The following is a 17,355-nucleotide window of genomic DNA, read 5'->3' on the forward strand; positions in this document are numbered from 1 at the left end:
GAGCTTTAGGAGACCCGGGCTCCCGCGGGGGTTGGAGTCCCCCGGGCGCTCTGGGGGCGGGGCTGTGGGCCGGCGCAAGCGGCAGAGTCACCTCCCGGAGGGCCGGGGACTGTTGCCGTGGAGACGACGGGGCAGGACCTGCGCCAGGCGCAGGCCAGTGACGTATTTGGAAGGCGCCCACCAGGGCAGCTGGCTGTTAGCGCCCAATGGAGCAGCGGGAACAATTTCTTCGAAGGGTGACGGCACTGCAAGTACGGCCTGGCCAGGGATGCACCTGACTTCCCTGCCGTGGGATCTCGGGTTGGGACCTTCTAGCGAAGGGAGGCTGTCATGTTTAGTCACCTACCCACGTCTCTGCAGACAGCGACCCAGCCCCGCCGACCGGACGAATGTTGGGGCCCACTTGCCCCCCTGCCACTTGCTCCTGCGGCATCGAGAAGGGGCGGGAGGGACTGAGAGTCCAGGGGCCGGGTGGTGGCGCACCCAGCAGGCACACACATTACCATGTGTAAGGACCCGGGTTCAAACCTTTGGTCCCCACCTGCAGGAGTAAATCCTCCAAGCAGTACTCAGGCATCTCTCTCCCTGTGTCCCCTTTCCCTCTCGATTTCTCTGTCTGTCCAATAAAAATAAATATGGAAAAGACTGGTTCAGGGCTGGGGAGATAGCGTAGTGGTTATTCAAAAAAGACTTTCAAGCCTGAGGTGCCAAAGTTCCCATGTTCTGAGTCAGCCTTCATAAATCAGCTCAGGGTTCAAGCCTCTGGTCCCCACTTGCAGGGGAAAAGCTTCACGAGTGGTGAAGCAGGTCTGCAGATGTCTGTCTCTCTCCCCTCTCAATTTCTGTCTCTATCCAATAATAATTAAAAATTAAAAAAAAAAGTTTTCTTTTTCCCTCATACCCACCAGGCCTGTATCCGGGGCTATTTGGTCCGTCGCCAATTCCTGAGTCTGCGAGATGAATATGAGGCTGTTGTACAAGAGATCGAGGGTGATCTGGGAACACTTCGGTGGACAGAAGGCTGGGTTCCCAGGCCTCTATTCCTTCCAAAGGTACTACACAAGCCAAGGGGAAGAGGAAGGATGTGAGCAGGGGGGTTAAAGGAATGGCAGAACCCGACCTTTCTGGGAGCTGGCAGTAGTGCACCTAGTTGAGTGCACACATTTCCATGCACAAGAACAGGGGTTCAAGCCCCCAGTCTCCATCTACATGGGGGGGAGGGGAGAAACTTCACAAGTGGTGCAGGTGCCTCTCTCCTTTTTCTTTTTCTTTTTTTTCTTTTTTCTTTTTTTTTTTTTACCTCCAGGGCTCAGTGCCTGCACCATGAATCCACTGCTCCTGGAGGCCATTTTTTCTCCCTTTTGTTGCCCTATTGTTGTAGCCTTGTTGTGGTCATTATTGTTGTTGGTGTCGTTTATTGTTGGATAGGACAGAGAGAAGTGGAGAGAGGAGGGGAAGACAGAGGGGGAGAGAAAGATAGATACCTGCAGACCTGCTTCACCGCTTGTGCAGTGACTTCCCTACAGGTGGGGGGGACCCAGGGCTTGAACCGGGATCCTTACGCTGGTCCTTGCACTTTGTGCCACCTACGCTTAACCGACCCCACCTCCCTTTCTATCTGCGCGTTCTTTCTTTTTAAAAATATTTATTTATTTTCCCTTTTGTTGCTCTTGTTGTTTTATTGTTGTAGTTATTATTGTTCTCGTTGTTGGATAGGACAGAAAGGGAGAGAGGAGGGGAAGACAGAGAGGGGGAGACAAAGACAGACACCTGCAGATGTGGTTGACCGTCTGTAAAGCGAAGCCCCTGCAGGTAGGGAGCCGGGGCTCGAACCAGGATGCTTGCCGGTTCTTGCGCTTTGTGCCTCTTGCGCTTTGTGCCACGTGCGCTTAACCCGTTGCGCTACTGCCCGACTCCCATCTATCTCTCCTTTCTGCTCAATTTCTCTCTGTCTCTATTCATTAAAATAGGAGTCACCCCTCAAAACAAATAGATGTCATATATATTCATTGACAGTCTCTCTCCCTGTCACAAGATTGTTAATGTTCTAATCCTTAATCACTACCAATTTGTCTGTTAAATTACAGTACCCACAAACTTGGAGGGTCCTAGAGCTCTCATACTTCTTATTTTTCAGAAAGCAAAATTTCATTGGACCAGGCAAAGTGGAGAAAAGGTACCAGGTCCAGAGCAAAAACAGTGCAGCCACATCCCATGTAATGAACCTGAGAAAAAGGCTGTCTGGGAAAAGAAGGTGATGAAGAAGCAAGGAGAGAGCTCAGTGACCTCAGACAGCCTTCCCTGCAGAGATGACAGCCCCTGGCTTCAGGATGAGCAGAGCAGGAAACCCAGCCACAAAGAGATCAGAAATACATCAAGGATCAAGAACCCAGGTACCTCTCTACCTAGATCAGGGCAAGCCCTGACCACCTCTGGGCCTCGGTTTTCCCACCTGAAAGTGAAAGACTTGTTTTATAAGGTACATTCTTTGCCTTGATTCTGTTGCCTTATTGGGGGCAACACATAATGGTGAGGGGAAGAGTGCTGAGGTCTAATGGTTGCTAAGGCATCTTGTCTTTATACCTTAAGACTTTCTCTTGGGTGGTCTGAGAGGTGGCACAGTGGATAAAGCACTGGATCTCAAGCACGAGGTCCTGAGTTCAGTTCCCAGCAACACATGTACCGAGTGATGTCCGGTTCTTTCTCTCTTTCCTCTTCTCTTTCTCATGAATAAATAAATAAATAAAATCTCTTAAAAAAAAAAGAGTTTCTCTTGGGGCTGGGTGGTGGTGTACCCAGTTGAGCACAACATTACCATGCACAAGAACCGGGTTTAACCCACTCCTCAGTTACCACTACCACCACCAACCCCTGTCGATTCCTTCCTAGCATTGGACTTTTTTTTTTTCCATTTCTTTTTTTTAATGCACACACTACGTTGATTATTCTTCCGAGACACGAGTAGTGAAGCAGTACTACAGATATTGGTCCCTCAGTATCTTCTTTTTTAAAATTTCTTTTTTTAAATTTTATTTATTCCCTTTTGTTGCCCTTCTTTTATTGTTGTAGTTATTATTGTTCTTGTTCTTGATGTCTTCATTGTTGGATAGGACAGAGAGAAATGGAGAGAGGAGGGGAAGACAGATGGGGAGAGAAAGATAGACACCTGCAGACCTGCTTCACCGCTTGTGAAGTGACTCCCCTGCAGGTGGGGGAGCCAGGGGCTCAAACCAGGAGTCCTTACGGTGGTCCTTGTGCTTTGCGTCACCTGCGCTTAACCCACTGTACTACCACCCTGACTCCCTTCCTTTCAATTTCTGTCTCTCCTCATGTATATATAGGGCTTTCTCTCTCTCTCTTTAATATTTTATTTATTATTTACTGATTAGAAAGATAGGAGGAGAGAGAGAAAGAGCCAGATATCACTCTGGTACATGTACTGCTGGGGATTGAACTCAGGACTTCGTGCTTGAGAGTCCAATGCTTTTTCCACTGCGCCATCTCCCAGACCATGGGCTTTCTCTTTATTTCATTTGGCGCTTTGAATATGTATGAAGCTGTTGTGCAGCCTCCCCAGCCAAGTTTTACTTTTCTTTTTTTTTTTTTAATATTTTATTTATTTATTAATGAGAAAGTTAGGAGGAGAGAGAGAAAGAACCAGACATCACTCTGGTACACGTGCTGCCGGGGATTGAACTCAGGACCTCATGCTTGAGAGTCCAATGCTTTATCCACTGTGTCACTTCCCGGACCACCTTATTTTCTTTTTTTAAATATTTATTTTATTTTCCCTTTTGTTGCCCTTGTTTTTATTTATTTATTTCCTTTTGTTGCCCTTCGTTGTTGTTGTTGTTATTGATGTCATCGTTGTGGATAGGACAGAGAGAAATAGAAAGAGGAGGGGAAGACAGGGGGAGAGAAAGATGGACACCTGCAGACCTGCTTCACTGCTTGTGAAGCAACTTCCCTGCAGGTGGGGAGCCGAGGGTTCGAACGAGGATCCTTACACCGGTCCTTGCACTTTGCGCCATGTGTGCTTAACCCACTGTGCTACCGCCCGACCCCCTTATTTTCTTTTTTCTTTAAATATTTTTATTTATTTATTATTGGATAAAGACAGAGGAATTGAGAGGAAGAGGGTAGATAGCATAGTGGTTATGCAAACAGACTCTCATGCCTGAGGCTCCAAAGTCCCAGGTTCAATCCCTCGCACCACCATAAGCCAGAGCTGAACAGTGCTCTGGTAAAAAACAAACAAACAAACAGAGGAATTGAGAGGAGACAGAGATACCTGCAGCCCTGCTTCACCACTCGTGAAGCTTCCCCCCCTGCAGGTGGGGACCAAGGACTTGAACCTGTGTCCTTGCACACTGTAATGTGTGTGCTTAACCAGGTGTGCCACCACCTGGCCCCCACTTATTTATTTTGTTTCTGGAGCACCAGAGCTTCCACCGGTGCCAGAGCACCTCCTGTGTGGCGTTGGAGCTTGAACCTGGGCCTCGCACATGGCAAGGTATGTATCCTGCCCAGTGAGTTCACTCTTTTGACCCCGTTTTTCATTTCTTTGCTGGAAATCAAACGTGGGACCTCATACTTAAAAGTCCAACTCTTTACCCACTCTGCTACCTCCAAGGCCGCAGTTTTCTTTCCTTCTTTCTTTTTCTGCTCTGGCTTATGGTAATGCCAGAGATTGAACCAAAGATCTCAGACCCTCAGGTTGGAAAGTGCTTTGCATAACCATTATACTATTTTACTCACCTCACACCACCACCACCCCTTCTTTTCCTCATTTTTTGATCATCATTCAGCCATTACCACTCCAGGTCGACTTTAAAAAAAATTTTTTTTAGGGGCTAGATCAGAGAGAGACAGAGGAGAGACACCTACAGGACTGGTCCATTGTGAAGCTTCCCCTGGCAGAGGGGGACCAGGGACTTGAACCTGGGTCCTTGCACTGCCTGGCCCTCTGACTTTTTTTTTTTTTTTTCCGGAGGGAGAGATCATACTGCTGAAGCCTCCCCCAGTGCAGGGTCGTCCAGGCCCAAACATGGGTAGACTGCATCGCAGTGGCATACATGGCTAAACACACACAAAGTAGTACATAAGAACCCTGGTTCAAACCCCTGATCCCCATCTGCATGGGGAAAGCTTCATGATTGGTGAAGTAGAGCTGCAAGTGTGTCTCTCCCTTTGTTGTTGTTGTTGTTGCTGTTGGATAGGACAGAGAGAAATTGAGAGCGGAGAGGAAAACAGAGAAGAGGAAAGATAGACACCTGCAGACCTGCTTCACCACCTGTGAAGCAATGCCCCCCCCCCCCCCCGCAGGTGGGGAGCCAAGGGGCTCAAAACAGGATTCTTGCACAGGTCCTTGCACATCACACTAAGTGTGCTGAACCTGGTGTGCTACCGCCTGTCTCCCTTTCTCCTTCTCTGTCTCCCTCTCCCCTCTCAATTTTTTTGTGTATATCCAATAATAAATAAATTTTTAAAAAAGAAAAGAAAAGAGAAAGAGAGCCATCATAACACACTGGTCCACCATCCACAGCATTCCCATGGTGTTGCTATGTCCTACCAGAATTCGGATCCTAGACGTCACACTGTTAAGGCATGTCAGGTGAGCTCTCTCCTGGTCCAGCTCTCTTCTTTCCTTCCTCCTGCACAGACGACTCAGGTCCAAGACTTCCCCACAGCCAGACTCAGCTCCAAGAGCTCCAGCACCACCGCAGCAACTTGGCCATGGAGCTATTATGGCTTCAACAGGCTATCAATAGCCGCAAGGAGGTAGGCACTGACTTGGAGCCCTACTTGGAGCCCTTTCTGCACCGTTAGGGCCAAGCATGGGGGTTTGGGAAAAGCCACTTTTCATTTCCAAGCCAGCCTGCATAAATGCAGTGTATCTTTTCTTCCCACAGTATCTAATTCTCAAGCAGACACTGAACTCCCCAGAGGTGGACCAGACCGGAGACAAGTCCAGCTTGTATCTAGACCACAGGGGATAGGCCTTTGAAAGGGCCAGGACACAACCAAGCCCATCTCTGGAAGACCAACCTACAGAGACAGGATCACTATAGAGAGAGATTGCACAGATGAGTCCATACTGGAGGCTCAGGTGACAATCCATGAATCCCCAGAATTGGCCTCCACAGATGACACTACTGCTGGGACCAAATATAGGAACCCTGGCCACAGGAGCACTGGACCACAACTGTCCATACTATCAGATGATCAGGCCAAAGAGAACAGGTTCACCAAAGGGCCAAGCTGTGAGAAGGACTCTGGAAGGAATCTGCCTACAATGGACAAAGTCTTAGAGGGCCAGAATCCCAAAGGCATCTGTTCTGGAGAAATTAGAACACAGTTACCTGTATTCTGTGAAAGGCCAAATATTCGACAAGTCTTCCAGAGAGACAGACCACAAAGAACCTGCCTGCCAAAGAGCTAGACCACAAGGGTTAGACCTCTCAGAGGGCTGCATCTCCTGGGATGAGACTTTGGCAGGGCCAGAGGATGGTGGCCTGGATCTCCGGAGGACTAAACCACCCAAGGGCCAGACTTGCAGTGAAAAAATTTCTAGGGAAAGAACTTATAGTAAACCCAGTCAGGAAGACTGGGGAAACCAGAGGACTGCACCATGGAAGTCAAGGTGAACCCAGAAACTGTGAAACAGTCTTCCACGGCACCTCAGCACACAGAGAACCAGTGCAGAGGCTGGCCATGGAAAACAGGAACACCAGGCTACATGCAGGAGAGCAGGGGAGAGCGAGGTTCTCAAGGCAGGTGCCATGAGAACACAGTGAGGGAGACACAGCATCATCCTAGCTCCCTGGAACCAGCCTGTATCCTGTCCCTGCCCTGTAGTGACTAATGGAGGCAAGGAACTGGAACCAGTGTAGGAAGAAGAAGAAGATGGAGATTCATCCTTTGTTTCTAGCTAAATCCAAGCTTAGGTGTCTGGCGGAGAAAAGGGAGGCGTCTGATGAATAAAGGTTTCTCTTGTGTTCTGAGCCAAGTTGTTTCCTTTCCTACTATGTGGGCTTAACCTGGTGCGCCACCGCCAGACCCTCATTTTCCTTTCCTGATCCAGACAGAATTGGTTCTTCTGCCCACCTCCTGACATGAGGAATATTCCCCATCACCTGCTAAGAGCCACTAACTAGAAGATTAGTCATCCTCCTTGGGAAACAGCCCCCCAAACTGATTCTTTTTTTTTTTTCAACATATTTTATTTACTTATGTATTTTTTAAATATTTATCTATTTATTCCCTTTTGTTGCCCTTGCTGTTGTTATTGATGTCATTATTGTTGGATAGGACAGAAAGAAATGGAGGGAGGAGGGGAAGACACCTGCAGACCTGCTTCACCGCCTGTGAAGCGACTCCCCTGCAGGTGGGGAGCCAGGGGCTCGAACCGGGATCCTTCCGCCGGTTCTTGCGCTTTGCACCACCTGCGCTTAACCCACTGTGCTACCGCCCGACTCCCTTATTTACTTATTAATGAGAAAGAGAGGAGGAGAGAAAGAGCCAGACATCACTCTGGTACATGTGCTGCCAGGGATTGAACTCAGGACCTCATGATTGAGAGTCCAGCGCTTTATTCACTGTGCCATCTCCCAGACCACTGATTCTCCTTTAAACTCAACTCTTGGGCTAGGGAGTGGCAGGAAGGATCAGAATCCTTCTTCTGATTGTTACTAGAACATTTGTTTTTGTGTATCTCTGGTACCACCTCTCACAGAGTCCCTGGGTCTTCCTTTGTATATAGTGTTTGTAGTGATTCTTTTTTATTTTTTTAAATTTTTAATATTTATTTTCCCTTTTGTTGCCCTTGTTGTTTATTGTTATTGTTGTTATTGATGTCATCGTTAGATAGAACAGAAAGAAATAGAGGGAGGAGGGGAAGACAAAGTGGGGGAGAGAAAGATAGACACCTGCAGACCTGCTTCACCACTTGTGAAGCGACTCCCCTTCAGGTGAGGAGCCATGGGCTTAAACCGGGATTCTTTTTTTTTTTTTTTAAATATTTATTTATTTATTCCCTTTTGTTGCCCTTGTTGTTTTATTGTTGTAGTTATTATTGTTGTCGTTGTTGGATAGGACAGAGAGAAATGGAGAGAGGAGGGGAAGACAGAGAGGAGGAGAGAAAGATAGACACCTGCAGACCTGCTTCACCGCCTGTGAAGCGACTCCCCTGCAGGTGCGGAGCCGGGGTTCAAATCGGGATCCCTATGCCGGTCCTTGTGCTTTGTGCCACCTGCGCTTAACCCGCTGCGCTACAGCCCGACTCCCTAAACCGGGATTCTTATGCTGGTCCTTGCACTTTGCGCCACGTGCGCTTAACCCGCTGTGCTACCACCCTGCCTGGCTAGCGTGGGGGTGCCTCTTCCCGTGCACGTACTCTCTGGGTTGGAGAGAATGCAACCGAGCCTGGAGCCAGCCTGGGCTGCTACTCACTCAGTGATGCGAGGGAGATAGATGACTCATGAACCAAGCTCATGGTGGTGAGGCAATGCAATTCTCTGTTGATCAGAGAGCCATGGCTTTTAAAGGGCCCACCCGGAAGTGGCAATTCAGAAACAGAAATGGCTAGGAAAGCAGCGGAGAAAGGCAAAATGGACTGGAAAGGTAGGAACTTCCTTAGCAACTGTTGCGAGGGTTTTAACTGGTAGGATTAATAAACCCTGGTTTTTGTGGTCTGGGAGGTGGCACAGTGGATAAAACATTGGCCTCTCAAGCATGAGATCCTGAGTTCAATCCCCGTTAGCACATGTACCAGACTGATATCTGGTACTTTCTCTCGCCTCCTATCTTTCTCATGAATAAATAAATAAAATATTAAAAAATAATAATAATACCCTGCAGGCAGGGAGGATCTTGAGAGTAGAAAGAAGATAGATCAAAGGAATGGGATGGGTGGGGATCTTTCAGGCAAAACAATGATTATGTAGATAGGCCATCAGGAATGCACAGTGGAGCAGGGGGGGCTGGCTTAATGTTTTAATGAATACCAGACTCCTGGAGGCAGAAAAATGCAGGTTGCTTTGTGAGGCTCCTCACCATTTTCCGACATCTCCCCCTTTCTTCTTATCTAATGGCCATAGTATCAGGAATGCGGGGTGCTTTGTGAGGCAGGGAGTCTGATAAGACGGGGCAAACCTTTGGGGTTACTCCTGTCTCTCCTTGCTCAACCTCTCAGTAGAGAGAGAGACTGACAGGATAGACACACTCCTCAGGTTAAGCCCTGCCAGGCTCTACCACATCCTCAGAATTTCCCGACACCACCCGACTCCCTTTTTTAAAATATTCATTTATTATTGGATAGAGACAGAAATTGAGAGAGAGACAAGAGACACCTGCAGCCCTGCTTCACCACTCGTGAAGGTTTCCTCCTGCAGGTGGGGACTAGAGGCTTGAACCTGGGTCCTTGCACACTGTAATGTGAGCACTTAACCAAGTGTGCCACTGCCTGGCCCCTGCAACTCTTCTCTTGTGAAGCTCCACTGAGGGTAGACTGAAAGACACCCCGAATGCAGACATATTCCTGTATAGGACCTCCCTGCCTTCCTGGTTGAGAGGCAGGGCTTCACCTCTGATTGGCACTCTTCCCAGCCCTTGTTTTGGTTTCCTGGCAACAGCTCTGTGTCTCTAGCTGAGGAAACACCATGCCAGGTGGCAGCCCCATGGCAAAGAAGGTAGTAGTGTACCGGAATGGGGACCCCTTCTCCCCAGGTCACCAACTGGTGGTGACTCAACGCCGATTCCCCACCCTGGAGACTTTTCTCGGTGAGGTGACTTCAGTAGTGCAGGCCCCACTGGCGGTGCGTGCCCTCTACACACCATGTCATGGCCACCCTGTCACTAACCTAGCAGACCTACAGAATGGAGGACAGTATGTGGCTGCTGGCTTCGAACGATTCCACAAGCTCCAGTGAGTAGGCTAGGGCCGGCCAAAGAGCCTGGGGAGGGAGGGAGTAGCAATAATGTTCAGTATTTTTATATATTATCTCTGGGCGATCGCAGTCCCTTGAAATGGGGTGGGCTTATCTCCATTCTTTATTTTTACCAGAATTCTGCTCAACTTGGGTTTAAGGTGGTGCTGGGGATTGAACCAAGATTTGGGGACATCAGGCATGAGAGTCTTTATTTTTGTCTCCAGGGTTATTGCTGGGGCACAGTTCCTGCACTATGAATCCACTGCTCCTGGTGGCCATCTTTCTTCTACTGTTGTTGCTGTTGCTATTGTTGTTGGATAGGACAGAGATAAATTGAGAGAGGAGGGGGAGATAGAGAGGGAAAGACAGACACCTGCAGCCCTGCTTCACCACTCATGAAGCTTTCTCCCTGCAGGTAGGGACCATGGACTTGAACCCAGATCCTTGCGCACTGTAACATGAACTTAACCACATATGCTCCCACCTGGCCCTGTAAATGAATCTTTTTGTTTGCTTGTTTTTGTTACCAGAGCATTATTCAGCTCTGGCTTTATGGTGGTGTGGGGCATTGAACCTGGGACTTTGGAGCCTCAGGCATGAGTCTGTTTGCATAACCATTATGCTATCTACTCTCTACCCATAAATAAATCTTTAAAAGTGAATTTCTCAGGGCCAGTGGTGGTACACCTGGTTGAGCGACATGTTACAGTGTGCAGGACCCAGGTTCGAGCCCCTGGCCCCCACTGCAGGGGGAAAGTTTTGTGAGTGGTGAAGCAGGGCTGCCGGTGTCTATCTCCTTCCTTCTCGATTTCTGGCTGTCTATCCAAAAAATAAAGATAATTTAAAAAACAGGATTTCTCTTTCTTTTGCAGTTCCTGGGCCTCATACACTCACAATTCCATACTTCTGGACCACTATTTTCATTTTAAAAATTTTTTTATATTTTATTTATCTATTCCCTTTTGTTACCCTTGTTGTTTTATTGTTGTGGTATTATTGTTGTTGTCAGTGTTGGATAGGACAGAGAGAAATAAAGAAAGGAGAAGACAGAGAGGGGGAGAGAAAGACAGACACCTGCAAACCTGCTTCACCACTTGTGAAGTGACTCCCCTGCAGGTGGGGAGCCCGGGGCTCGAACCAGGATCCTTACACTGGTCCTTGTGCTTTGTGCCACATGTGCTTAACCCGCTGTGCTACTGACCCCCTGACTCCCTTTTTAAAAATTTCAGGTAGATAGACTGCTCTTCCCTCTGTGGAGCTTCCTCTGGTGCTGTGGTACTCCCATGTAGTGGCAGGGTTCAATCCCCCGGTTTTGTGCTCTGCTGGGTGAAATGTTCTGGAGACCCCAATCAGAATATTCAGCCGAGGTCTTCAGTCAGATTTAAGTGCCAATATCTGTTTATAAACTGAGATGATTTGAGAATTTCCCAATGGGAAGGGATACCTGGCAGTTAGCAAGGAATTTGAGGCTGAAATATATTTGTCCTTTTAGCTACTTACCCCCTGGAAGAAAGGAGCCAGGTGAAAAGAACAACAGACATCTAGTGAGTATCAATACCCTTCCCTATCCCTCTGTCTCTGCACCCTCCTGGGATTGCTCTCAACTTGTTCTGGGAAGCTGGACCCTGGAAAGAGCTGAATCTGCCAGTTCCATGGGGATCTTCTCCACACCTACTCTGGAGCCAGCGACTCCTTCCTGGGGTGCAGGATTTCAAGACTATGCTGTGGGTAGGGGAGAGAGCATAATATCTATGCAGAAAGACTTCTATACTTGAGACTGTAAGGTCCCAGGTTCACTGCCAAAAGTCATATCTGAGCAATGTTATGGTAAAACAAAAACAAATAACACTACGCCCTGCTCCTTTCCTAGCCTTTTACATATATTCTCTCTAGGTTGGAGTCCTCAAAGGAAAGAGAAAGCTGTAAAACACATGGGGGGTAGGAGCTGGATTAGAATGTGACTTAAAGGGAGTTGGGTGGTAGCACAGCGGGTTAAGCGCACGTGGTGCAAAGTGTAAGGACTGGGGCAAGGATCCCGGTTTGAGCCTCCAGCTCCCCACCTGCAGGGGAGTCGCTTCACAAGTGGTGAAGCAGGTCTGCAGGTGTCTTTCTCTCCCGTCTGTCTTCCCCACCTCTCTCCATTTCTCTCTGTCCTATCCAACAACGACATCAACAACAACAATAACTACAACAATAAAAAAAACAAACAAGGGCAACAAAAGGTGCTAAATTTTAAGAATGTGACTTAAAGGTAGAAGCATTATCTGGTGTGACCATCTCCCCACCCTATACACACACGTTCCTTTCCTTTACCTCCTCACCCTAGATAACCTACTCTTTTAAAAAATATTTATTTATTCCCTTTTGTTGCCCTTGTTTTATCGTTGTAGTTATTAGTGTTGTTACTGATGTCATCGTTGTTGGATAGGACATAGAGAAATGGAGAGAGGAGGAGAAGGCAGAGAGGGGGAGAGAAAGATAAAGACACCTGCAGATCTGCTTCACTGCTTGGAAAGTGACCTTCCTGCAGGTGGGGGGGTTGGGGGTTTGAACCGGGATCCCTGCGCCGGTCCTTGCACTTTGCATCATGTGTGCTTAACTCACTGTACTACCGTTGACCCCGATGACCCACTCTTAACCAAGGACCTCACTTTTTCCCCAATTTGGATTTCAGGGTCCTCCTGTCACTTGCCACCCCCATGGCAGGCCCCTGGGATGGCGAGTATCTACAGGATCCCCCTGCTGTATCTAGTGAGTGCTGGTGTTGAGGAGCAGTGCATTAGGCCAAGAAACGGGGGTGGTTTGCAGTCCTGGAGGTGGTGTAGTGGGTAAAACATTGGATTCTCAAGCATGAGATCCTGAGTTTGATCCCTAGGATTGCATGTACCAGAGTGATGCCCTGGTTCTCTCTCTCTCATTCATAGATAAATCTTAGAAAAAGAGAGAGAGTGAAAATGGAAGCATTTTTTATCCCAGGGGGCTAGTGGGGCTATAGGCCACCAAGCTTGATGGAGGAAAATAGACCAGTGCAGTGACTGTCAGAGCATGTCAGGGACCCCCCCTCTAGTCACCCCACATCCTCTTATAATTAGGGAGTCCTAGGGACTCTCCTTACCAGGCTGTTCTTTGTCCCAGTGTGTTTAGGAATGGGGACCTAGTAAGTCCTCCATTCAGTCTGAAGCTGTCCCAGGCTGCCAACAAGGACTGGGAATTGGTGTTGAAACTCCTGACAGTGAAGGCCAAGCTGCGCAGCGGGGCTGTGTGCAAGTGAGTGAAGGAAGACGGAAGGCCCAAAATGCTCTCCTCCAGCCCCCCAGCAAACTCCCTCTTGGCTCTGACCATACTTGAATAGATTACTGAAGGATGGGTCTGGGAGATAGTTCACCTGGTAGAGGACACACTTAGCATGTTTGAGAATTGGGTTTGAGGCCTAACATCACATGGAAGCATTGTGCTTAAGGGAAGCTAATGGCTGGTGGAGCAGTACTGCAGTGTTTCTTTTTCTCTACCTCTGTCTCTGTGATATTGAAAAGGGTGGCCTGGAGGAGGGGAGAGTCTGCCAGGAGCAGAGGAATAGTGCAGGATCAAAAAGATTAGAGGAAGAAGAGACAAAAAGAAAGCATGCTCCCCAGGCTGGTGAGATAGCCTAGTGAGTGGTTATGCAAAAAGCCTTTCATGCCTGAGGTACCAAAGGTCCCAGGTCCAGTCCCCAGCACCACCATAAGTCATGCTTCTTTAAATGCCACTTCCTCTTATACCACAGAGAGACCCTCCAGCCTGGCACTCAGAGCAGACCTTGGGTGACTGAGCCCTGCTGCCCAGAGGGCTACAAGTCAGAGAGTACCCTGGAATAGCCACGTCCACCCATTGCAGTCTTACTGAACTGGAAGAGGCATATTGCCCATTGACTCTTAGCTACTCGTTTCTCTCAGACTCTGCACACTGGAGGGGACCCCACTATCAGCAGGGGAGGCTCTGGTGAGTGGCCATTACTACGTGGCCGTTGGAGCGGAGGAATTCAAGGCCCTCCCCTATCTGGAACTGCTGGTGCCCAGTCCCTCAATGCCCAGGGGCTGCTGGTATGTATGTGTGAGGTTGAGGGGTAGCAGGTTGGAGCAGAGGAAGTCACCCTGGCCTGTATCCTCCTTTGCCTACTACAAGTCTTTTTTCACTGCAGGCACCCCTCAGGCCTGAAGTCTCGGTCCCGTAAGCAGTGGGTAGGTGATGTGTGCGGCCATGGAATGGAGGGAGGGAGTGGGGGAGGGGACTAGGCCCTTATCTCACAGCATCTTCTCAGTTCATCTTGTGAAACAGATTGCCGTTCCCATTTTCCAGAACAGAGACCGAGGTTCACAGGACTGAAGACAGTTGTTCAGGGTGACAGCTGTTGAATGCCAGAGCCCAACTCAGAGTTTGGGGGGGGTGGGGTGGGAAGCCAGCCTGGCCGGTTTCATCTGTGAAGATCTTCAGGACTCTGGAGTTGCTAGACCTAATGCCTTTTTGCCAGGTCAGCTAGTGGGAGAAAGAACTGGCATGTCTGGCAGCATGTGAGCTTATCTGCCACCTATCTTACTGCAGGCCTGTACCCTCCAAAGCATTTGGTGAACTCTGGGTGGGGGAAGCTACAGGGATAGAACCTGGTTTTATTGGGCATCTTGAGTGGCAGGTACTAGCTATTCACTTGGATAGTTGCTATTCTGCCATGCATATGACCCAGGTTCGAGCCTAGCCCTACCACACTGAATGAAGTTTTGGTGCTGTAGTCTCTTTCATTCTTTGCATCTATCAAACTAACAAACAAACACCCCCAGGAGCTGGAAAGGAGGGTACCTTAGCCTGGTTATCAGTGTGAACACGGCAACTTTATGGGGAGAGGGAGTTGGGAGGGTGGATGCAGGCTACCAAGATGGATGAAATTTCTTCTCTCAAGTTCCCACAGGCACCAGGGGCACACAAGCCTGGAGTGGAACTAGAGAAGATAACAAGAGTCAGCACCTGCAGTCCAAGCCCAGTGTCCCTTCTCCAGGCCCATGACCCAGAGGCACAGGCAACCCAGCCCTCTCCAAAGGAACCAAGCCCACTTGAGCAATCTGCTTTCTCCGCTAGCCCCCAGCAGGTTATTCAGCCACAGAGCAAACTCCCTCCTCTCTCATTTCCATCAGGTGAGGAGCTCCGGAGACCTTCCTTCTAACAGAGATACAGGATGGTTGCTGTTGTTCTGGGGAGGTCCGTGGAGAAAGCAAATGCAGGTCCACAGCTGGTCTTGGCCACAGCACAACTGTTTCTTACTCTTCTATGTGTTCATCCAGTTTTAGGCCTTTTCATAGGAACCCAGCATATGAAATGAAGCTCATGGAAACTCAAAGCCGGGGGTGGGGGTGGGGGTGGGTGGTGACACACCTGGTTGAGCGCACATGTTACAATGGGCAAGGACCCAGGTTCAAGTCCCCACTCCCTACCTGCAGGGAGAAAGCTTTGAGAATGGTGAAGCAGTGTTGCAGGTGTCTCTCCATCTCTCTTTCACTCCCTTCTCAATTTCTGGCTGTTTCTATCCAATAAATATAGGGGCCCAAGTGGTGGCGCAGCAAGTTAAGTGCATGTGGTGTGAGGCACAAGGAGCTGCACAAGGATCCAGGTTTGAGCCCCTGGCTCCCCACCTGTAGGGGGTCGCTTCACAAGTGGTGAAGCAGGTCTGCAGGTGTCTGTCTTTCTCTCCCTCCTCTGTCTTCCCCTCCTCTCTAGATTTCTCTCTATCCTATCCAATAACAACAGCAGTGCCAACAATAACAAGGGCAACAAAAATGGGAAAAATGGCCTCCAGGAGCAGTGGATTCATAGTGCAGGCACTGAGCTCCAGTGATAACCCTGGAGGTTAATAAATAAAATGATAAATCTTTAAAAATAAATAGATAGCAAAAAAAGAAGAAGAAGGAGAAGGAGGAGGAGGAGGAGGAGGAGGAGGAGGAGGAGGAGGAGAAGGAGGAGAAGGAGGAGAAGGAGGAGAAGGAGGAGAAGGAGGAGAAGGAAGAAGAAAGAAGAAGAAAGAAGAAGAAGAAAGAAGAAGAAGAAAGAAGAAGAAAGAAGAAGAAGAAAGAAGAAGAAGAAAGAAGAAGAAAGAAGAAGAAGAAAGAAGAAAGAAGAAAGAAGAAAGAAGAAGAAGAAACTCAAAGCCAGGAAACTTAAGGGACAGGATTTGGAAGGGATAGGGTGGGGGCCGAAGACCTGCCTCTGAAATTTTCCTGTTATCCACCACAGTAGTGAGGAATGTGGCACAAAGCCTAAGAGCTGGATGGTGAACTAGCTCACTCAGTGTGCTGTTTTGCCATGCACATGACCCAAGTTCAAGTTTAGCCCTCATTGAATTGATGGGAGCTTCTGTGCTGTGGTCTCTTTCACTCTATCTAATAACAAAACAAAAACAAAAAAACAAGAGCTGAAAGGGGAGGTCGAGGGAAAGAAGGCTAAGGTCATCAGTCTTTGTTGCCTTGTTCATCAGGAATCAAGGGAGTATATGGGGCTACCCATCCAAGGAGGGAGACAGCAGGGGCTCAGGTAGTAGCAGATGATGAAGACACCAAGACAGAGGAACCCCTGGATCAGGTGGGCTGCATCTGGATGTGTATTTTATGTGAGGAGGAATTCTGAGCTCCAAACTAACAGCTCTGGGCTCTGGGATAGTTTTCCCCTTGTGATTGCCAGCAGATCTCCTAACATCTCAGAGCCTAACTTTCTACTTTGTTAAGTGGCGGGGCGTGTCCTGATTCTAAAGTCTCTTCCCATTTTCTGAAAGAGACTGGGGGTTGGGGGAGCAGTGAACGGAAGAGGAGTGGGGAACTCCAGGCTGGGGCTGTACCCAGGTTGCTAATGGCTTCATTCTGCCTGCCTTTCCCTCCTCCAGAGGGTAGCACAGATAGTGGAAGAGGTCCTGGAAAATCAACCTGGGACTAAGGCAAGTCATTCAGTCACAGTCCCTGCCTCACCATCTTGAATCAGCAGCTTCAGCCAGGAACTGGACACCACCATTCTGCATCCAACTTCTACCTTCAGCCTTTGGCCACCAGTTTCAGGGAGCCAGCACCTCCCCTGGGTTCATAGGACACACAGCAGCCTCCTCAGTCCTTCCCTATTCTTTAGGTGCCAAACCCACAGCCCAGCCATGGAGGCTATTTCTTTATGGGTATCCCTGGGGAATTAGGAGCTTGGGAGAGCAGCTCACAAACTTGGAGTAAGTCTGTCACAATAAACAGTACTCACCAACCTCTGTCTATTTATTGCAGTTTATTACAGGCTACTACGTGCCAGGAGTTGTGCTATACGCTGTAGTCAGGCAGTACTGGGGCTGCCATCTGTGTGAGGGGTGGGTTGTTGAGGGTTTCCACCTGTCGCCAGGAAAAGCTATCAGAGCATCTCTTTTTAATTTTATTTA

General features: G+C 48.7%; 2 protein-coding genes across 3 annotated transcripts; both read left to right on the forward strand.

The window, feature by feature from the left end:
• Positions 1–48: 48 nt before the first annotated feature.
• Positions 49–7,004, forward strand: LOC132542797 (IQ domain-containing protein C-like). Its single transcript, XM_060205777.1, is given in 6 exon segments — positions 49–251; positions 909–1,052; positions 2,138–2,393; positions 5,663–5,781; positions 5,913–6,045; positions 6,048–7,004. Coding segments are annotated over 6 exon segments (1,092 nt in total). The 5' UTR covers positions 49–206; the 3' UTR covers positions 6,443–7,004.
• A 2,652-nt stretch (positions 7,005–9,656) lies between these two features.
• On the forward strand, positions 9,657–17,186 carry DCDC2B (doublecortin domain containing 2B). Of its 2 annotated transcripts, XM_060205774.1 has the most exons (9): positions 9,657–9,925; positions 11,422–11,473; positions 12,604–12,680; positions 13,065–13,196; positions 13,862–14,008; positions 14,107–14,146; positions 14,860–15,091; positions 16,426–16,529; positions 16,828–17,186. In XM_060205774.1, the coding sequence occupies exons 1-9, from the start codon at positions 9,660–9,662 to the stop codon at positions 16,915–16,917; spliced, it is 1,140 nt and encodes a 379-aa protein (XP_060061757.1). In that variant the 5' UTR covers positions 9,657–9,659; the 3' UTR covers positions 16,918–17,186. The 2 variants fall into 2 exon arrangements, with proteins under 2 accessions (XP_060061757.1, XP_060061758.1); XM_060205775.1 differs by lacking the exon at positions 16,426–16,529.
• Positions 17,187–17,355: the final 169 nt, after the last annotated feature.

The sequence above is a fragment of the Erinaceus europaeus genome, chromosome 13 (assembly GCF_950295315.1).
Source record: "Erinaceus europaeus chromosome 13, mEriEur2.1, whole genome shotgun sequence".
NCBI classification, from domain to species: Eukaryota; Metazoa; Chordata; class Mammalia; order Eulipotyphla; family Erinaceidae; genus Erinaceus; species Erinaceus europaeus.